Genomic DNA, 21,981 nt, shown 5'->3' with positions numbered 1-21,981 from the left:
TAGAATCAGCTCTAAAAATATATTGTGATACATTTTATAGATAAATTTTAGCAATATTTAAGTGTAATAATTGTTTTACATTACCTGTGCTATAATACGAGATTTTTAAATACTATATTTGTATGGGAATAAGCTACAATTGATTTTATTGGCAATTACATTTTACCTAAAAAAATTGACGTCTCGATTTCTACTCGGAAATTATTCTCAAAAAAAGATTGTTAAATAATTTAGTTGAAAAAAGGTGTGTATAACCGCCAAGATTGTTGACAAGATTATGTCATGTCAACAAAATTGAAGGTTGATTCACTTTTATAGACAACAGCCACATTTGGCTGAAAAGATTTGAGGGTGGATGTTTTGCCCCATCAATAAGACAGTAAATACTGCCTCCAGCAACACATTTTCCAACGTCCACAATGGATAAGGCACGAGAAGAAGAAAAAGAGAATTATGAATGTATCGAAAAAATAGTTTATGAGGGCCCTAGGCAAGAAAAAGAAATAAGGAACCGGAAACGATTACGACAATGGAATCAAGATCGGAATCAATTGGAAGATTGGACAATGGAAGACCAACTTCCACTTATAAAACGATAAAACAAATGAACATGATAGAACATAAATAGATACCGGAAACGACTTGTAAAACGATATAAAAATCTTGTTCTCGGTCTTCTTTGTCTTCTTCGTTGAATTGAGGTTCATTTCGTAACTTTTTGATCATCTATTTTGAGAAGGGCACTTAGAAGAACAAATGAATATTTCCGTTGTTAAAATAAAAATAAAGGAAGGTTTTTAAGAAAAAAAATGTCATATTATTAAAAAAAACTTTCGATCGAATGCAACAAGGAATATTTGAATAAAAACAAAAATTTAATGATTTAATTTCAACTAATTATTTTTTTTGTTCCAGGTCGAGATCCGGTGGTAATAGAAAGAAGTAATTTAGTAAATATAAGTAAACTAGTTGTGAAAGAGTTGATCGAACAATCTTTGAGATATGGACGAATGTTGGACTCGGATCATATGCCTTTACAACATTTCTTCATTGTTTTGGAGCACGTTCTAAGGCATGGACTCAGACCTAAGAAGGTATGACTATAAATATATACAATTGAAGTTAGATATAAGATACAAGTGTTAAAACCAACATAACCGTTAAAATTTACGTGAGTTCTAGAAAAACAATGTATAATAAGTGTAAATTGTTCGTCACTTGAGTTGACACGTATTCTGTAGAGCCTTCAGCAAGGTTCATGCTACTTGATTACCAATACTTCAAAACAAGTATACGTAAATTATCACAAGAACAAATTAAATTAAATTATTACAAGCACAAAAATATAAGATGAAAATTGTTTAACAATTCGTTAAAAGTTTTGTGCAATATTATTATCAACAATATCCAGAAAAATATTTTATATCATTTGTATTGTACTTAAATAAAACTTTTAACCCTACGTATACTATCAGACAAAGCGAATTTAAATGGCCTCTTATTTGAACAAGATATAGACGAAAGAAATCTAATTTTAAATCATTAAACAATTTTTTTAATGTTTCTGAGACTATTTTCTTCCGGCATGTTTTAGACTGATATTTTTAATGGGATTGAATCACAATTGATTATAATGACAATTACATTTTTTATTTTATTAAAGTGTATTGGTTATTTTAAATATGGTGATATTATATTTATTTCTTATTCTTTTTAATTTTTCTTATATTCGTTCCTTTTGTTGTTCTGTTAGAATCATTTTTTGTAAGAGTTTCATTATCTCTAAGAGTTGTGTTGTTAATTTTAAAGGCGTTTTCATTGGAGCATAGTATTTTGGGCTCTGTCATAAATATAATGATTTGATGGTACCCTTTTTAATGTCGATGTAATTTGAAACATAATTTAAATATCTGTTGATGTGGTGTGTATTGGTTTACTGTAGACTTTAGTTGCATATAATATATCGTTCGTTGTGATTAACACATTGGTTCTGTTCCTCTTCCATAGTAAATTTGATCGATTCTTCTTTACAGTTGATATCCATCAAAAATTTGTCTAATGCTTTTGGTCCATGAGGTCGTATACAGAACACATGATCTAAATATCTCCACCATACTGTGGTTTTTAGTTTTTAGCCTCATATTTTAATCAAATGTTACACTACTACCACCTAATCAACTGATTTATTCAAACTAAAAAAAAATCAGGTCTGCTTTTAAAAAATTAATTCGTTTTTTTTTTCATAGAACAAATTTCACCCTGATTTTTGAGAACTCTAATGAGAATTTTACAAATTAGACAAATGAGTAATTAAAATGGCATATTTATTTTTTTCTCCACACCATTACTTTTCATTAAAACAAATTGACCATGAATTAAAAGTTTGGCAAAGTGAACCTTAGATTTAAAAAAATGTAACTTTTCTTGCAAGAATTAAATTTTTTTTAACAAACATTTAATTGCTAAGTATTAATACTACCACAGCTCGTCCTATACATTTTAAATAATACAACCCTTTTAGCCAATTTCTAAAGGAATACTAAAACATTGCCCTCTATAATATTTGTTTAGTGTTTCATCGGTAGTGTCGTGTTTGGATTCTCAAAAATTTGTTTGAAAAGAAAAAATACAGTTTATTCTGTTTTAAATTAATGAAAAAAAAATACATCGAAAATTAAAAATAAACGAATTGTTTATAATTTTAAGAAAATTTAAGAATAGACAGGAAGATTAAGATTCTTCTTCTTCTTCTTCTTATAGTGCCGTGCACCTATAGTGCGTTGGTGATCTTAAGGCCAGACGTCTGTCTTTTGCGGCATGCAAAAGATCGCCAGTGTTATTTATGCCTGTCCAGTTCTTTATGTTCCGTAGCCACGACATTTGTTTGCGACCTACTCCTCTCTTGCCTTCAATCTTTCCCTGGATGATTAGTTGAGGGATTGCGTATTTTTTCCTCAGAATATGGCCGAGGTATCCAATTTTTCGTACCTTGATCAAATTGAGTAATTCTCTCTCAGTATTTGCCTTTCTTAAGACTTCCTCGTTTCTCACCCTATCTGTCCATGGTATGCGGAACATTCTTCACAACGTCCACATTTCGAAGGCCTCCAACTTATTAATGGAAGGTACTCTTAACGTCCATGTTTCCATGCCGTATAACAATATGAGCCATACATAGAATTTAACCATCCGGTAGCGGAGATTGAAGGAAAGATTGCGGTTATATAGTAGCGGTTTAAATTTGATAAAAGCTTGTCTTGCTTGTTTGGTACGGCATTTTATTTCTTGTTGAGGATCCCATTGGTCATTCACCATCATTCCCAAGTATTTAAACGTTTTCACTTGATCGATTGGAGCATTATCTACTTGCAGTTGTATTCTTAAAAGTGCGTTTTTTCTTATTGCTATGCATTTAGTTTTTCCAGCATTTATCTTCAAGCCATATATTTTTCCTACGGTGTTTATTTTATTTAACATCAACTGCATATCATGTTCGTTGTCTGTTATTATCGCGCTGTCGTCGGCGTAACGAATGTTATTTATCGGGAACCCGTTTACCTTTATTCCACACTCAGAACCTTCCAGTGCCTCTGCAAAAATGTTCTCCACATGAAGATTGAAGAGCACAGGAGACAAAATATACCCTTGTCGCACCCCTCTTAAAATTTCAAATTCTTCTGTGTTGGTTGATTTGTTCAGTCTCACTCGTGCTTTTTGATTCCAATAGAGATTCTGGATAACTCTTATATTTTTCTCGTCAATGATAGCGTTGTGTAGCATTTTTAATTAAGATTATTTAACGTAAATTACATACCTATATACATTAAGTTTTGCAGACGATCAAGTAGTGATTGCACAAGACCAAGACGACCTCAGCTACATGATGAAGAAACTACAAGAAGAATATACCAAGGCTGGCCTAGATATTAACCTCGCGAAAACAGAGTACCTCTCTACAAGTGAAGAAGACATAGAAGATCTACAGATTGATGACAACGTAACAATCAAAGGAAAGGATAAATTCAAATACCTGGGGTTTATAATCACGAAAAAGGCAACAACAGAGGAAGAAATTACACAAAGATTAGGACAAACAAGAACAGCAATCCGACAACTTAACTCAGTATGGTGGGATAGACACCTAAATATGAAGACAAAAACGCAGATCTATAAAACATTAGTGCGAAGTATTATGACATATGGGGCTGAAAATTGGATCATAAACAAGAAAACCAGCAGTAAGATAGTAGCAACAGAGATGGAATGCCTGCGAAGATGCTGCAGAGTAACAAGAATGGATAGGAGAAGTAATGACGAAATAAAGCAAAGAACATCAATAGAAACAGACATACTAACATATATAGAACAAAAAAGACTAAAGTGGTATGGACATGTAAGAAGAACTAGCGACAGCAGATGGATAAAGAAAATAACCGAATGGAGCCCCATAGGAAGGAGGAAAAGAGGACGACCCCGAAAATCCTGGAGAAACGAAGTAGACGACGCCATGAGTAAGAGAGGACTAAACGATGGAGAATGGAACAACAGAGAGAGAGATGGAAACGGTTGAGCGAGGGAAGGCAGTGAATACTGTAGAATCCCTAAATATATATATACATACATAAAAGAAGTTTAGAAGAGCAAATAAAATTAACAGGACATAACGAAAATCGAAGGTTAAATTGTTGAGATTTATAGCAAATTTTCTAAATGAAATCTGCTTGTATCTATAAAACATCTTTGTCGGACCATCAAGTATCTAATTGACCTACTGAAAGTTAACGGATAATTTCTAATAATGTTACCAGAATCAATAATTTTGTCAATTAGTTCTTGTCGTGTATTTATAGTTTCGCGATAAACTATTTCTTTCAATCGACCCCATATAGAATAGTCGACAAGGTTAAAATCAGGTGATCTAGGTGGCCATGCATGAGGCCCCCACGTCCTATCTACCTATTTCCATATGATGCACGAACAGCAACTGAGAAATGTGGTAATGCCCCATCATGCATAAGGTATTACATACCTCGTGCGGCTACATTGGTTAGTAGATTCGGCAAAGATTCTGTAAAAAATTAAGTATATAGGCCTATTAATAAATGGGGCCTATTATGTGTCTGTCTATTACTCCTATCCAAACATACACTAAAATCTATACTGCAAACGAGATGCGCAAATCGAATGGGGATTTTCGTCTGCTCCAATATGTGAGTTGCGCGAGTTATTTATTCATCCATCCCTCTTAAATTAGACTTCGTCGGTAAATAGGGTCCTATTCAATAAGCGATCATTATTCGCAATCCATATAGCACATTTATAGCGAGATTTCATCTCCTGGATGCAGTCGTTAGCCTTGTAGGATGTGAAAGTATGTAAATTATTATTTCTTAATATATGTGTCAACTTTTGGTTGAAAAACGCCAATTGACTGCTTTTTTGCCTGGTACTTATTTAAGGTCTGTTTCGACTGCATCAAGGATATGGTCTTCTTGTAACCGATCTAATGCTCGTTTAGATTTTGATTTAGGAAATGTTCCATTTTCTTTTAAATAATAATTAAACACTGATCCAAACGTTTGATGATTCGGAACTCGAAGTTCTGGAGAAAGTCTTTCTACCGGCAGCCCTTGTATTTCCGTCACAAAACCCGTTAATAAAAATAATGTAGCATTTAGCAATGAATTAAAATAATTTTAATAACGCACACTAACTCAAAAACTAATGAAATACCATCAAAATAGTGAATGGAACACAAATAAATAATAACGATGGCGAAACTTCAAATGATGTACCCAAACAACGAAAATTTTATGTGTACTAATTTGTAAGAGTAAGCAACAGAGAACGTGAAAAGACAAACATACATCTACAGCAAAACTCTTCTTTCTTTGGCAATGATTGAGAGAATGACTGTTTTTGAATTTGATGAACAAGTGATGAATTTAGACAAGAAGATGAGAAAGAAATTATCGAATTTATGTGCTTGACTAGTACTGAAAACTCATTGACGTAAATCTTAAAATTTATTGTGGTTCTAAAATGACAGTCCTATTAGCAACTTCAGGCCTATTGGATTGAAGTGTCATTTTCATTAATACTGTATCATCATCATGCAAGTGGTTTATATCCTTCCTTATTTTCTGCCATATTTCCTAAATGTTATTAACGTAACATCAAAATAATTTGGTGAACAAACGTTTAGTTAAACGTTAAATGCTTAGTTAATAAAGTATCTTTTTCCATTTTTTATTTAATTATAGGGTCTGCTGGGACCGAAAAAAGAGCTGTGGGATATCCTACAAATGGTAGAAAAATATACTCCAGAAGCACAAGACATTACCGCTAGTGTTAGGGATTTACCAACAGTCAGGTAAGGATTTAATTATCATTTTATTATCGTTTTTCTGTATTATTACACTATTCAATAAACCTCTTAATAGTGTTACTATTTTTACCCTACCTGATGTAATTTCATTATCACTTGAATATTTAAATCACTTTTCAAGCACAGTTTTCATTTTGAATGCTTACACATGCTATTTTATAATCATCAACATCCTGCGATTTAGTCAACGGCAGGATGTGGACATTTTTCAGATTTGTCTTTCTTCTTATCGTTAGAGCTGCCGATATCCATTTTTTTTTTTAATTTCTCGAGATACCAGATATCGTTACTTATGTTCTAAAACATATCGGTTGCCTGTAAAGTCGGTTTTACGGGCGAAGATTTTACGTGACAACGTCTTTTTCTCGGTAGAATATTTATTGATATGAATATTATTAAATTGCACAATAGGAACAAGGAATTGAATGAAAATAAGAATTGCACAAATTTTAACTATAGAAATATATTTTGTTTACTAAAACATTGTACATGTAAACTTAAACTTAACTAATTTCTATTTGAGTGATTTTGTTGAGGATAGGACGATGATAGGAGAAATAGCATCGCACCAGCGGACCGATCATGTTTGAGTGGGAGAGAGACGCAAGGCATTCGCCGGTCCGGTGGGCCTCTCTCTCGTTCGGTGACTCATCGTAACAGACGTGAGCGGGCGTTACACTTTTTCATGAGTGACTCCGAGCCACAACCTAATTTAAGACGTTGTCACGTCAAAACATATTAGACATACAATTAACAACAAATCTCTAAAATGGATTTGTTGTCTTTCAAAAATACCCTCTTTGATATTCGAATTAATCAGGGAAGGAAACAAGAAAGTAATCCGATATTAAATCCGGACTGAATGTCTGATGACACATTCATTTGTGTCGTGAAAAATCACTTTTTTAAGCTGTTTTCTAAGAACTGGCAATGCTATGGTGTAAAATGTTGACCTTGTTGAATGTTGAAGTTTTTCCAAAGATACACACGGAAATATAATGGTATATAGAACCTGAATGTACAGTCTCAGTCCTAATGTACACTATTGGCCAAAATTTTGAAAACTACAAAAATTTTAATTGTGTTAGCAGCATTTCACATTTTACACGACTTTATTTACGGTTATACACGGTTATTTACAATATTATCTATAATTGTATTGCGTCGTTTTATGCCCCTATAATATGTAACGCCTATTTTAAGAGGAAAATCTTCTAAAAAATTTAAAAATAAATCAAACAGCTAGCTGAGCTGAAGAAAATGAGAAGAGCAATCTTCTGATGTGATAACTCTGAACCAGTTTTAAATAATGGCTTCTATCAGCTTTATCTTGTTACTTTGATTTCGCCGTGATACTAACACTTTCGGTCTTGATCATAAATTTTCTATTGTTATTTAGATCGATAATATTTCTAGGCCAAGGTAGGACAATAACGTCATAGTTTTTCAATCATTTCAGGGAAGTCTTGACCGTATGACAGGCCGCTCGATCCTGCTGGAAAATTCATTAATGAGCATCCCCTTCAAACAAATCTCTGATAGTCGGCAGCAGTTTGGCTTGCAGTAATTCTTCGTGATATTTTTTTTGCGTTAATATCGCCCTGTACTAATGCCAAACGTCCAACTCCATTAGTAGTCATACAAGGCTATACTATGATACTCATAGGGTGCTTCATGGTGACCGTAGTACACTGGGGCAAAAGGTCTTCACCCGTCGGCGGCAAACTAACTCCTCTCTCCATCACTGCCAAAAATTGAGAATCTTGTTTCATGACACCAAATTACCTTACTCCACTGTCCTCTCCACGCTCTGTGTGTCAAAGTCCAATCGATGCGTTTTTTCTCTGTTTTTTATTAATTCGGATTCTTTCTTGGGGTTCTTGCTCGCAATCCATTTTCACACAACTCTCTTCTAATACTGCGTTCCGAAACTTTTGTAAGTCAGTTAATTTGACAATAGCATTAATGTCTTTTACGAAACTGCGACGATCTTCTACAGACAGGCGCTATATTCGGCGCTCGTCGTATTGATTAACTTTCGATTTTCTGCCTGTTTTTTTTTGCTGATTTTGTCGTTCCAGTGTTATGATAACGTTTACAAACTTTCATTCCATCTGATTTTGTGACGCCACCACCCAATTTTTTTGCTATTTCTTGATATGTGTAACCTTATTCACGAAAGATAATTGTTTCGGCTCCCTTTCCTGACACCAGTCAACATGTTTTGTCTTTCTGGGGGCTATTTTCGTTTAATTGACACTGCTGTGACAATTAAAAAGTATCACGTTAGTAACAACTATCTGAAGTCACTAATAAATACTGGAAGTCGCACAAAACTGTACTAAAAGCTTCCAATTAGACGACTAAATTACGCCACTAGTCGTCGACTGACTGACTGACGACTGACTACTAGCGATAGAAACTGACGCGATACAGTATTGCCAGTGTTGCCATTCACAAATATCGAATTTTCGGCGTTTCCACGATCATTGAAAACAAGTTTCCAGAATTTTGGCCACTAGTGCATGTATCTGTGACATGGGTGCTTTCTAAAACAGATGAAAACAAGCTAATAATATTCGAGAGAAAAATACTGAGAAAAATAATAATTCCAATAAATAATAATGGAACTTGGCATCGTCGATATAATTTCTAGCTATACAAGAAATACAACGAAATAGCCAGATGGCCAGATATCCTGCGCTACAGTGACCAGATGTGATGCCCTGCGCTACAGTGGTCAGATGTCCTGCACTACAGTGGCCGGGACATCTGGCCAGAGCAAATGAAAATTACCCTGTAAGGCATACTCTATTGGCGAAACCCAAGGAAGCTATACGGAGAGATGGACTAAAATTGAGATGAACGGTTGGTGTGAGGAAGGTTGAGATTCAACTGTGACCTACGCACCAATAATGATGATGACAAACGGAAAGAGGCACAAGATTTATATGCCATTTATGTCTGTCTTGTTGGACCAAAAAGTTTTATTTTATTTCCTGCAAAGTTTATTTACAACCTCTAGTTTATTATTAATTTAATACAATTGGTAAAGTGCCTGGTCATTTGATAGAACAAATAATGCATATTTTTTGTGTTCGTAGCATACTGAATTTTCTCCTTTATAATTTTAAAACTTTGCACAAGGTCTAATTTCTTTTCTAATCCCGATTCAATTATTTTAGTACAAAGAGTTTATATTAGTGAATAAATACAGTTCCAAAATTCTAACGATGCCGGTAATATGTTTCGCCTGTGCGTACTGGACAGATACCACACGCATGTCGAAAAACCTATCTATTCAAACTTAAAATTTTGCATTTCATTATTCTGAATAATTTGTCAGATATAGCCTACATATGTCGTATTGATCTCTAACTTGGGTCGTGATTTCTATCCGTTTGTTTGTAGAAGATTATTATCATATCCCATATTCAAATATTACGGCTCGCACTATCTCTAGTGGAAAAAATCGAATGTGTATCCATGTCTGTCCAGTCTCGTACATTTTTCAGCCTGGAGCATTTTTTTCTTCCTGTTTCTCTTCTTTCTTCCACTTTCCCTTCCATTATTAGTCGTAGGAAGTTGTATTTTTCTCCTCTGTAAATATGTCCTAGATAACTCGTTTTTCTTGTTTTTACAATATTTAGGAGTTCTCTCTCAGTCTCCGTTCTTCTCAGCATCTCGTTGTTGGTCACGTGCTCTGTCCAAGAGATATTCAGCATCCTTCGAAAAACCCACCTCAAAGGCTTCTACACGACTCATACTTGTGATTCCGAGAGTCCATGTTTCCACTCCGTATAGCAGTATGGAATAAAAGTCGCATCGGAAAGGCAAAAAGTGCATTCTTGACTATGAGTTCTGTGTTCAAGAGCCATGACCTTACCCTAGAAACAAAAATAAGGCTCCTTAAATGTTATGTGTACTCAGTGCTTCTGTACGGAGTAGAAACGTGGACATTGAAGCGGAAACTCTATCAAAACTTCAGGCTTTTGAGCTATGGTCATACAGAAGGATCCTGAAGATACCATGGACAGACAAAGTCACAGTTTATTAGGAATTTCTTCATTCTTTGAAAAGCGGACCTAGGATACTCTATACGAGCACGAATTTCAACTTCGTAGTCAAGATCGTTTGTTATCCACAAGACAGCAACCAAGATATTGGAATTTTTGTACGGGTTCTATCTGTTTGTTGTAGATACGAATATTAATGTCGGCATTTGGTGCACGTGTAATGGCCAGTACTTTTGTTTTATTTGTTTTTATATTCAGCCCCAAGCTATCTCCCTCTCTGGTTATGGCATTCGAAAGTCATTGCAAACCCTCCTGCACTGTCCGCACTAATGACGGTGTCGTCTGCGTATCGTAAATTGTTTATATATTCTCCGTATTTTTTATTCCTTCTTCAATATTTTCGAGGGCATTTTGGAAGATCTTTTCGGAATATATATTAAACAATAGTAGAGAAAGTACACAACCCTGGCGAACTCCTCTTTTTATTGACATTTCTGCTGTCATACGATTGTCTATTTTAATCGACGTTATTTGATCCCAATATAGGTTTTTAATAAGGGCCACCGTGTTATGGTCTATACCATGTTGTGTTAGGGTTTCAATGAGTTCTGTGTGTTTTACTCGATCAAACGCTTTTTCGTAGTCGATAAAACGGAGAGCACGCCCCATACGAAATCCAAATTGATTGCCGCTCAGATTTCTTTCGCATTCTCTGTATATACGTTGATGTACAATTTTGAGTAAAATTTTCAGAAAATGGCTCATCAGGCTAATTAATCTGAACTGTGAGCATCTATTGCTTTATTTGTCTTGGGTATAGGTATAAATGTCGATCTAAGCCAGTCTTCGGGGAAGATTCCAGTGGTATATATTTTGTTGAATAGTAGTGTTAAGGACTGAAGGTTTTCTTCATTGGTAAGTTTTATCATCTCTACATATATCTCATCTGGACCTGGGGCCTTTCGTGGCTTTGCTGAATTGATTGTTTTTGTAACTTCCGATGTTAATATATCAAGAATTGTGTCTTTTATTATATTCATTTGTGGTTCTGTTCTCTCGTCATCAAACAGATCTTCGCTGTATTTTTCCCATATATTTCCTACATTTTCTGGGCTAGATACTATTTAGTTGTTATCAACTACTAGAGTTGTTATAGCGAAGTTTTTCTTCATATTTGTGACTTCCTTAATCTTTTTGTATGCAGTGAAGTAGTCATATTTTTTTAGTAATTCCCTCAGTTCCTCACATCTGCTGTTCACCTATTCTTCTTTGGTTTTCCTGATTTTGTTTCGGATGGTTCTCTGGGTTTCTTTATATGTTATTTCATTGCGGTTTTTGTAAGATCTCCTTACGTCCATCAGTTCTAGCATTTCTTCCGTCATCCATGTATTCTTTGTTTTTCTTGTGGTGTTCTGTTTGTATAGTTGTGGTTGTTGTTTTGAAGGTGTGCCAAATACTGATTCTTCTGCTTCTGCTGTTAAGCGGGTGCTTAACTGAATTTTTCCTTGAGTGTCTTCTTCTTAAGGTGCCTTCTCCATTACTGAAGGTTGTCTATAAATACAGCAAATTGCTCTCTATCTTGAGCTGTTCTTAGTATCGAATGTGTGTCCATGTCTGTCCAGTCTCTTACCATTCTTCAACCAGGAGCATTTTCTTCTTCCTGGACTTCTTCTTCCTTCCACTTTCCCTTCCATTATAAGTCGTAGGAAGTTGTATTTTTTTCCTCTGTAAATATGTCCTAGATAACTCGTTTTTCTGTTTTTTACAATATTTAGGAGTTCTCTCTCAGTACCCATTCTTCTTAGCAAATCGTTGTTGGTCACGTGCTCTGTCCAAGAGATCTTCAGCATCCTTCGAAAAACCCACATTTCAAAGGCTTCTATACGCCTCATACTTGTAATTCCGAGAGTCCATGTTTCCACTCCGTATAGCAATATGGAATAAATAAACGTTTTTACATTGAGTATTTTCTCTATCTCTGCCTGTACTGCTGGATCTTTAAGTTTTTCGAGGCTAGGTTTTATCTTCTCTCTGCGTTTGATTTTCTTCAGTTTAATTGAGATTTTACCGATAACAGGATTGTGGTCGGAACCGATGTCCGCCCCGTGATTGCCCTGATTCCATTTCTATAACTCTTGTCAATTAATATATAATCAATCTGGTTTCTTATTATGTGGTTTTGATTATCTCCAGGTGCTGAAAGCAAATCACTCATCCTATATATCTACGCTTTAAAAAGATTCTCTTGCCGTTTTATCGAGCGGTACGAAACCGGTACATGCTGGAGTACAACACATATCAGGAGGTATCGAGTAATATCTCTTTTATGTTGTTTTGTTTGCATTGTACCTGTAAGCTGTTTGAAGTTCTTAGGGAGGTTCTTCCAAATGACACCAGTAGTAAATAGAATAATATGTATCATCCGGGTACCTTCTATTCTCCATTATCTACTTATTAGTATCTCAAAATCTCTAGACCTGGCGATTTTTTCATTGTATTTAACACACAAACTGTTGTTAGATATCGTCACAATAGACGTTGTTTATCCGCTTTATTTACTAGTATAAAATTTAGCATATTATGTGCCACTGTTATTCTGTGCAGTAATAAGTAACATTGTTTTAGGACACACATGGGTAGAGCACGGGCTTGGTTACGATTAGCACTAATGCAAAAGAAACTAGCCGACTACTTAAAAGTATTGATAGATCATAAGGACGAAGCCTTAGTAGAGTATTTCGAACCTGACGCTTTGATGTTGAGTGACGAAGCTATAATCATCATTGGTCTTCTAGTTGGTTTGAACGTGATAGATTGTAACCTCTGTGTTAAGGTAAGTTTTATAAGTCAAATATCAGAAGTCACTCTAACAAATGATTTAAAGGTTTTCCTTTTAAATATATGCCAAATCTTCTTCGAAAAAAGGTTATATGATTGGCAGTACCAAGGTGGACCTATAGGACAAGAATTTATAAGGCCGTTATCCAATTTTGAATTGTCCAAGACGCCATATATAACAAGACTCGCTGAAAGAAGCTTAGAACTGGAGTTATGTACAAGAAATGTGGAAAAGGGCCGGAGTTACAGAGTTCATTCTCAGATCAGGGAAAAAGGATACAACACACCCTTATGACTCAGATAACTTGACAAATGATGTGATGATAATAGACGATGTTCTGAGCAAAAAGAAATAGCGGTGTCTCTCTTCCTGGGTATAGAAGGGACATTTCAATTCTACACATGAAACAGTTATAAGACAACTAAATGAAAGTGGAGTAAACAGTGCGACGTCCAAATATATGGCACAGATACTTCGTGCATGTGTGGTAGAGATTTAAATTAAAAAAAAAATATCTCCTCCATCTAAACGATTAGATGATGTCCACAAGGGGGAATTGCGTCACTAGTCACGTTAGTCTAGTGGTAGATCAATTTGCGTTATGCGTGCGATTTGACAAACTTTGCAGTATCCTGACAAGGAAGAATCCCTACAGTGAGATCTAGGTTAGTGTGAGAATGCCGAGAGGAACTCGACAAACTGGCTCATATCAGTGTCGAATTGATATGGGTTCCAGATCACCGGGGAATATACGGCAATTGAAAAGTTGAGAGAAATCAAATTGCCGGCGAATTAGCCAAAAGAGGCGCAAAAAAATCTGCGGAATTGGTAACAAAGAGAAGAATAAAATTAAGAATAAGAAAAGTAGGTTGGGAAGACTTACAACCATTGGTAACGATAGAATGATTAAAAATTGAATTAGTTTACACACAAAAGGACTACGTAGTAGATGTGACAGAATGTAGATTCTGTGCGGTAGAGAATGGAAGTTCCATACATATAGTCCCAAACTGCTACACCCTAATTAAGTCCAAAGTAGTTATCTAGTAGAAGAAGATGATTTACCTACAGGTAGATTTAATAAAAAACTTTAGATATACTAAACTTCTTAAAAGAAATAGGACTGCGTGAGCTGCTATAATCACTGAGAAACCATGAGAGAATTTAAGAAAAGGGGCAGAAAATAGGACTTATGGGTCACAGTGTAACCCCAGAAAATAGTATCAGTAACAATATCATATTTTGCAAAATCATGTCCTCCATAACTTTCTATACATTAGAAACATTCTACACATTCAATCTAAAGGATACGTAGATAATATTGGTGAGATCTTCGATATTGTCTTGGATCTAATTTTGCAACATATCTAACATGTTATAAATGCAAAAAATCAATTAACCAATTTTTAAGATCTATCGCAGCTTATTGTGATTCCGTTTCGTTTGGAAGTCGCTGCCCTACTATTCTAATTGAAACGTGATACGGCAAACATTTAAGTTAATTTCATTTGTTTTTTTTTTATACACTGGAGCATAAAATTAGGATCACCCCATAATATGAGCGTATTTTAGTTATAAAAGCTATTTAATTTAACTATGGTGTTTTATTTAACTATGACATACAGCCAACTACTGGGATTTTCCCATTAATTTTTATAAAAACTATTATTAATGAGCATATATTATGTTTTTGCGGTAAGAATTGTGGCGGCTGTAGAAGATAGTTGCGAGAAACGATGTTATAAGTCTCTCGAGTCTGCAACAAGTATGGCGGCGGTATGAAGAGATTGGTCAGCTGACTCGAATACCTGGTTCAGGCCACTACAGGACTACAACAGCTAGAGATGACCACTTTCTCGTTTATAGGACTTTGATAAATCTAACGGTTATAGCAGTTTCTGTTCGAAATCATCTGCAAAAAATTGGAAATGTAAACATGAGTAGAAAGTTGGAAGGCGAATTTCTGCTGCTGGATTATCTTCTGGAATTAGAGCTTTGGACCTCCGCTTACCCGTGAACATCGGGTTGTCAGATTGAATTTTGCACGAGATAACTTGGTTTGCCGTGGATTGGAGTCATTATTATTTTAGGGTGAATCGCAATTGTTTCTTCCGGACTCAGATAGACGTGTAAGAATATGGCGATGACCAGTCGAGGGAAATGATTAAGCATATATAATTGAATGACTTCAATTTGGTAGAGGATCAGTTAGGGAATGCGGAGACATATCTTTTGACGCTTGCACAGTGTTAGTCTTTATCGAGAATCGGAAGTTGACTGCTCATAGCTACCCGACTAAAGTACTTAAAAGACAATGTTTTACCGTTTTTGGTTATTCTTGGGGAGCACGTAACCTATATGCATAATATCTAATAATCTGGATTTAAACCATATTTAACACACTTGGAGTGAGATGGTGACACGTTTACAGAAACATGTGCTGTTGCCCACAAATTCTAGACAACTTCGCGACGTACTGATGCAGAAATGGGACAATCTTCTGTAGAATGTGATCCAAATCATATCACTACCAAGAGAGAAATACTCGCTACTGAAATACGTAAAATTTCTTTTGTTTCGACGAAAAACATATTAAAATAAAATAGTTCATATATCAAAAGAAATGGAAATTAATATTCAACTGGAAAATAAATATTTCCAAAATATCTTCAAATTACGGGGTGTGGTCCTAATTTTCTGCTTCACAGTGTACTTCTCAAATAATTGAGATTAAAAAACAGGATGTCACGTTTTCTTAATGGAATCACCATTCTTTTTTAGGAAGAAGATTTAGACTGTCCTCAAGGAGTTATCGACTTTTCGTTGTATTTAAGATCTTCAAGCCACGTGTCGACAGATTCCAGTAATGAAGAACAAGGCGACGCTATGATTACAGTTTTAGATCAAAAAAATTATATAGAAGAACTTAACAGGCACCTAAAGTAAGTGTTCTTATTAATTTTTGAGATAGCTATTTATTATTGTCGGTATTTTGATTGAATAAGTAAACGTTAAGAAAATCATGGGAAAATGTATTGGCAACCTGCAATTTCTTACAATTTGTAGCGAGGAACTATAAATAATTATTGATTTACTATTTCCCTTCACTCTACACACTGGCTGGTGTTTGGTTTTCTTATTTACATGTCTTTATTATTAATTAATATTTTTTTTACAATTAACATTCAATTTTTCTGTCTTGTTTTTTCCGTCTCTTTCACAAATTTATCAGATTTAAGGACCTATCGCCCCCCTCGGTTGCTGCTACAAAAATATTGGATAGATTTATATATAACAGGACACTGTTATCGTCGTCGATACTGTTATACCAGTCTAACGTGGCGAGACTAGGGACTAGTTTAACATTCATCGAAGCCGGCTTTGAAAAACGTGAAAAAACAGCCGTAACATTTATAGGTCTCACGGCCTCATACGACAGTGTATGGAGGGAAGGCCTTGTCTACAAGCCAATTAGGGTTATACAATGCCTATAATGCGAACTAATAAATAACCGCCTAATAAACAGCCTGTTCCAAGTATATATAAACGATGCAAAGAGCAACGTCATAAAGCTGAATAATGGCATACCACAAGGGTTCAGTGTTAGCTCCACTATTATATTCGCTTACTTACGCAGTCACAAAATCGAAAACATTCGTCTATGCCGATGACCTGACTATCGCATTTCAAAACCAAGCCAAAGAAGTGCAAGAAAGAGCTTTGAACGAGGACTTAACGGTACTTTGAGACTACTTAACCGTCCTAATACAGACAAAAACTGAAACTTCTCTCTTATATATCACAAATCGGTTTGCGGATGATACACTTAGCGTCACTTTCAGCAGTGGGACTGTCAAACATAATAAAAACCGTGAATAATTATTGCTCGATAGATCACTGACGTTCACAAAGCAGCTTACAAATGTAGCTGGTAAAATAAGTACACATAACAATATAATAACCAATCTTGCTGGAACAACATGGGGTACCACTGCTACCACACTTCAAACCTCTATGCTGGCCCTTTTGTATTCGGTCACTGAATACTGCGCACTAGTATGGCTAAGAATAATATCTGGTACTATTAAATCAATTCCAATAAGATGGCTTTCAATTTGAGTAATATAGTACCGCCAGATATCCGACTTACGACAGCGCTGACAAATCCAGACAACACCCTATTAAAATTTCTCAAAGAATGAGTGATAACTATAACAAGCAATAAAAATGGACGACAAAACGGATGCCAACAATAGAGTTGTTGTTCTATGTTCTATGTCCCGCATGTATGCTAAACATGTCAATTTTTTATCAATGTTTCTATTTTTCCTAGTTTTTTTTTATTTGGAAAATTTTATTTGGAAGGCAAGATGGCTCCCCACAATCCTACATTTTATTACCGTCCTATTGGTAATACGCACTGGGAAAATTACAAACCAATGAACCATCAAACTGCATCGAACAGCTATATGCAATATTCGCTATCCAGGTCATGATATTTTGTCTCCTATTCTATCTATTATTTCTTAAGATCAATAAATACCATATTTAACTTACTATTACTATGACTCTCTGAAATAAATTAAGATCGTTGTCTGGGACACATCTTTCACAAGTTAATACATGTATCTATATAGCAGTTATTTATCAATATAAAATTATACTTTGAAGGCGCTTGACGTTAAAAAATCTTTAGTTTAAATCTAATAATTTGAGCAGGAACTCTATGTTGATTGATTTTCTTATTTAAAATGTTTTTGTTCTCTTTCAGTGCGACTGTAGCAAACCTTCAAACCAAGGTAGAATCGCTTACCACCACAAACGCACTGATGAAAGAAGATCTAGCTATAGCCAAAAACAATCTCTTAGCTCTTTACGATGAAAATAGACAACTAAGACAAGAATTAGGGAAAGAATCTGATGGATATGCTCTAGGTGTTAGCGGTGTACAAATTACGAAAGTAGAAGAAAAAGAAACAAAAGAAACAAGTAAATTAGTTGGTAGCGAAGTAGAAGAATTGAAACATAGGTTAGAAGAGGAGAGAAAATTGAGGCAAGAAGCTGATAATGAACTCGAAATTCAAGTAAGTTAAAGTACTTTTTCTACCAAAGGAAAACGGAATAAAACTTTCAATGTAATTTTGTTTTTCCCTAGAATCAGTATCTTGTATTTAATCTGATACAATATCTGTTTAAAAGTGATGTGATATGCGATTGTATATTTTTTTTACTGTATTTTAGCACATGTTAATCAAGGGATTTTGATAAACGAAGAACGGTTTATATTTTAACGGAAGAATAATTTTAGATATGCAAATGACATTGTGATTGAGTAGGAAGTATTGAAAATAGCTGGTTACTTAATTAAAATAATAAATAATTAAATAAAATATATACGATTGAAAATACGAACAAACAAATTGGCATAACCCATAAATTCTTATCAATTTGTAAGGAAATCGCACTTACCATTTGCGATTATATATATAGCAGCATCTAAGATCGATGGTCCGCTTCGAGATGCAGACGGAATGGGCGGCGGCATTACCGAAGAGAATTATATCTTCGGCGCTAACCCGTAGTTGCGCCCATTACGGCGCTGGTAGATCTGCCTGGTTCTTGGCTTAGTGACGAACCCCGTACTTAGAGATCGTCCTTGTAGGGTGGGTTGAGAATATTTTCGAACGAGGGTGGGGTACTGGAGAAATACGAAAAAGGATAACGCAGGCAAACAAAGCTTATTTTGCCCTCTCCCATATATTTCGGTCTAAAAGTGTCCACCGAAATACAAAGATGAGAATCTATAAAACTTTAATTCGGCCAATAGCATGTTATGGCAGCGAAGCATGGGTCCTGAAAGAAACATCCAAAAACAAACTCGACACATTCGAAAGAAAAGTACTGAGGAGAATACTAGGACCTGTGAGGGAAAACGGAATCTTCAGAATTCGATATAACAACGAGCTCTATCAACTGTATAAGGAAACACCCCTGTCAGACTTCATTAGAATACAAAGATTGCAATGGGCCGGACATGTGATACGAATGGGAGAGGATAGGCTACCAAAACGAGCACTGAACGCCAGAATGCAGGGAAAGAGACCAGTTGGAAAGCCAAGAAAGCGCTGGGAAGACACAGTAAGCAGCGACGCACAAGCACTTTTAGGAGTCCGTGTATGGAGAAGAGCAGCCACAGACAGACAAGGGTGGAGGCAAAAAATAAAGGAGGCCAAGGCTCATTTTGGGCTGTAGTGCCGTAGAAGAAGAAGAAGAGGGTGGGGTACACGGTAATAAATTAAAGCTGAAATCTGTCGATTTTGTAAAAAAAATACGAAATGCAATAATTTAGATAAGGTTTCAAGAAATTTGATTCTTTAAGAGCATTTTGTGCTTTTGGGGCAATTAAACGACAAGTGCTTCTCTGAACTTGACAAATATATGAGTTATCTAGTTTTACATAGACGAATTTAAAAATATGAAAGTAGCTGTTAAATGAAATAAGTAATTAAAATATATAACTAAATGGGTCATATTATAATCAAACTAGTGATTTTGCACAACCAACTGCCCTTTACAGTTACCCCACTCAATTTTGTCTGACTCTCTCCGTTTTTCTAGTAAACGGAAGTACATTCCTCATATCCTTCTCCAATAATTTCTCAAATCGGACTAAGAGTAAACCCATTCACGGGAGTAAACCTACTCACACGAGTCGATCCGCTATTTCTCGAGTTGTTATAAAAAAGTTTTAAAAAAATTAAATTTATGAAATCGATCTACGTACGAAACTAGCATGTACCTTCTTGCATATAAACCAAATAAATATAAACTACCATAATGCTTTAAATTATTTTTCAAAATAAATCTTACCTTTAAATTAGAGCAACCAAGATTTTGATTATCTATGTAATTAATAAGTATTAATATATATATATATTTATATATATATATATATATATATATATATATATATATATATATATATATACAAGAATTACTGGATATTACTCACACAAATTACAGTTATATGCATAACATGTTGCATACCATTAAGACAGGTTTAAAAATTAAAATCACCTAAGATGGGCCTCTAGTATTTCTTAAAAAGAAATATGATATTAAGTACACCTAATTACTTTTTAATCATAGGATTTTTTCTTTTTGTTCTCTATGTGCCAGAGTTAAAACACCAGTAAAAGATGACAACAAAATTTTTACCTAAATTTTAAAGAATTTTAAAATGTATTTTGTCCACTATTTTATATTTTATGTGTGTGTTATTAATGTTGAGTGTCTATGCTTTTATAAATAATCTCAACGACTAGTAAGTTGCACTGAAGATTTGTGATATTTTATAAATATTTACACTTTTTCTTATTACAGTGTCTTGAAAAAGGAATAAAACCATTCCGAAAGCTAGACAAAAAGTCATAAGAGTGTTTCATTAACATCCCGGCCAATTTTCTGACTGCAACCCTAATAAACTGTGTTGTTTGTATATATATATATATATATATATATATATATATATATATATATATATATATATATATATAATTAATATTGTTAGTATTTTTAATTGAACGTATTATTTCAAGAACAAAATATGAATGAAATGTCTGATGTGAGTAGTTCATATTTCTTTCCTAGATGGCGCCGTTAGTTTACTAGACTTACAGTGTGACCTGTGATCATAACCTTTCATATAGATAGATAATAGGATTATTAAAAATAAAATATTTGGGTAAATGCTAAATACTAAACACATTGTTATCTTGGTATCTTTTTATACACTCATAACAGTAACCAGTCAAAGAAATAGTGTATGTATACTTAAGCAAGAAGAAAATTTCGCATCTTAACAGCAACAACTTTAAATAGCGTCCACCTTGGGCGATGATCGATCCAACAATCAAAACACTTGAATGTTCTGAATTATAGGACTATATTAAGAGTTTCATGAATATACTGACACTGAAATTTTTATAAGCAATTTGTGCTCGGTAGGAAATTTATACTTTTGGAAATGTGATGGGGAGCTAATTATCCAATCCAAAACCGTTACAGTAACTATAAGTTCAGATGAACGAGCTGGTTTTAATTTATATTGCATATAATCCTGTGTTTTGGATATAAACAGCAGAACTGTCAGTTGATTTGAATCCATAGTATAAATTTAACAAATATTTAAATCAGCACGTTAGTTTTTATCGACATAAATTATCAAGTTAATTACTTATCTCTTAATGTTAATCTTTTTTAGATGTGCATGAAAGCAGAAATGGAAGTAGCGATGAAACTACTAGAAAAAGATATACACGAAAAACAGGATACGATAATATCCTTAAGACGACAGCTAGATGATATCAAATTAATTAACTTAGAAATGTACAAGAAACTTCAGGTAAGTGGGCAGTTAAACATTATGCATCTACCAGTATCCCCTGATTAATTTTGACAACTTATATTTATTTATTTAGCGTCCTCGCCAAAATTTTGCATGTATTTCACTGTGCTAAAACTTTCCATTTTTTACATTATCTCTTTTTTGCTACGTTCTTCGTTTAAAGTTAATTAAACACTCACCTAGTTAATTATATTGAAAATTATTATTAGTAAAACTGAATATTAGTACGAGTCAAATGGTCACTTTTAATAATAAGCATTTAGCTATAAAAGAGTGAAATGTGTAAAAACAGAAACATAGTAACATGAAATTGTTAGCACTACATGTGTAC

General features: G+C 34.4%; 1 protein-coding gene across 3 annotated transcripts in view; it reads left to right on the top strand.

The window, feature by feature from the left end:
* The window catches only part of LOC140434384 (RUN and FYVE domain-containing protein 2), a 62,797-nt gene that overhangs the window by 17,720 nt on the left and 23,096 nt on the right, over window positions 1-21,981 (top strand). For all 3 annotated transcript variants that reach the window (XM_072522579.1, XM_072522578.1, XM_072522580.1), the window contains exons 2-7: window positions 916-1,094; window positions 6,264-6,373; window positions 13,030-13,237; window positions 16,025-16,185; window positions 18,015-18,327; window positions 21,507-21,647. In XM_072522579.1, coding sequence (XP_072378680.1) covers window positions 916-1,094; window positions 6,264-6,373; window positions 13,030-13,237; window positions 16,025-16,185; window positions 18,015-18,327; window positions 21,507-21,647 — 1,112 coding nt within the window. The remainder of the gene's footprint in view (window positions 1-915; window positions 1,095-6,263; window positions 6,374-13,029; window positions 13,238-16,024; window positions 16,186-18,014; window positions 18,328-21,506; window positions 21,648-21,981) is intronic.

This window comes from Diabrotica undecimpunctata, chromosome 2 (genome assembly GCF_040954645.1).
Source record: "Diabrotica undecimpunctata isolate CICGRU chromosome 2, icDiaUnde3, whole genome shotgun sequence".
NCBI classification, from domain to species: domain Eukaryota; kingdom Metazoa; phylum Arthropoda; class Insecta; order Coleoptera; family Chrysomelidae; genus Diabrotica; species Diabrotica undecimpunctata.
This window is presented reverse-complemented; position numbering and strand designations above follow the sequence as displayed.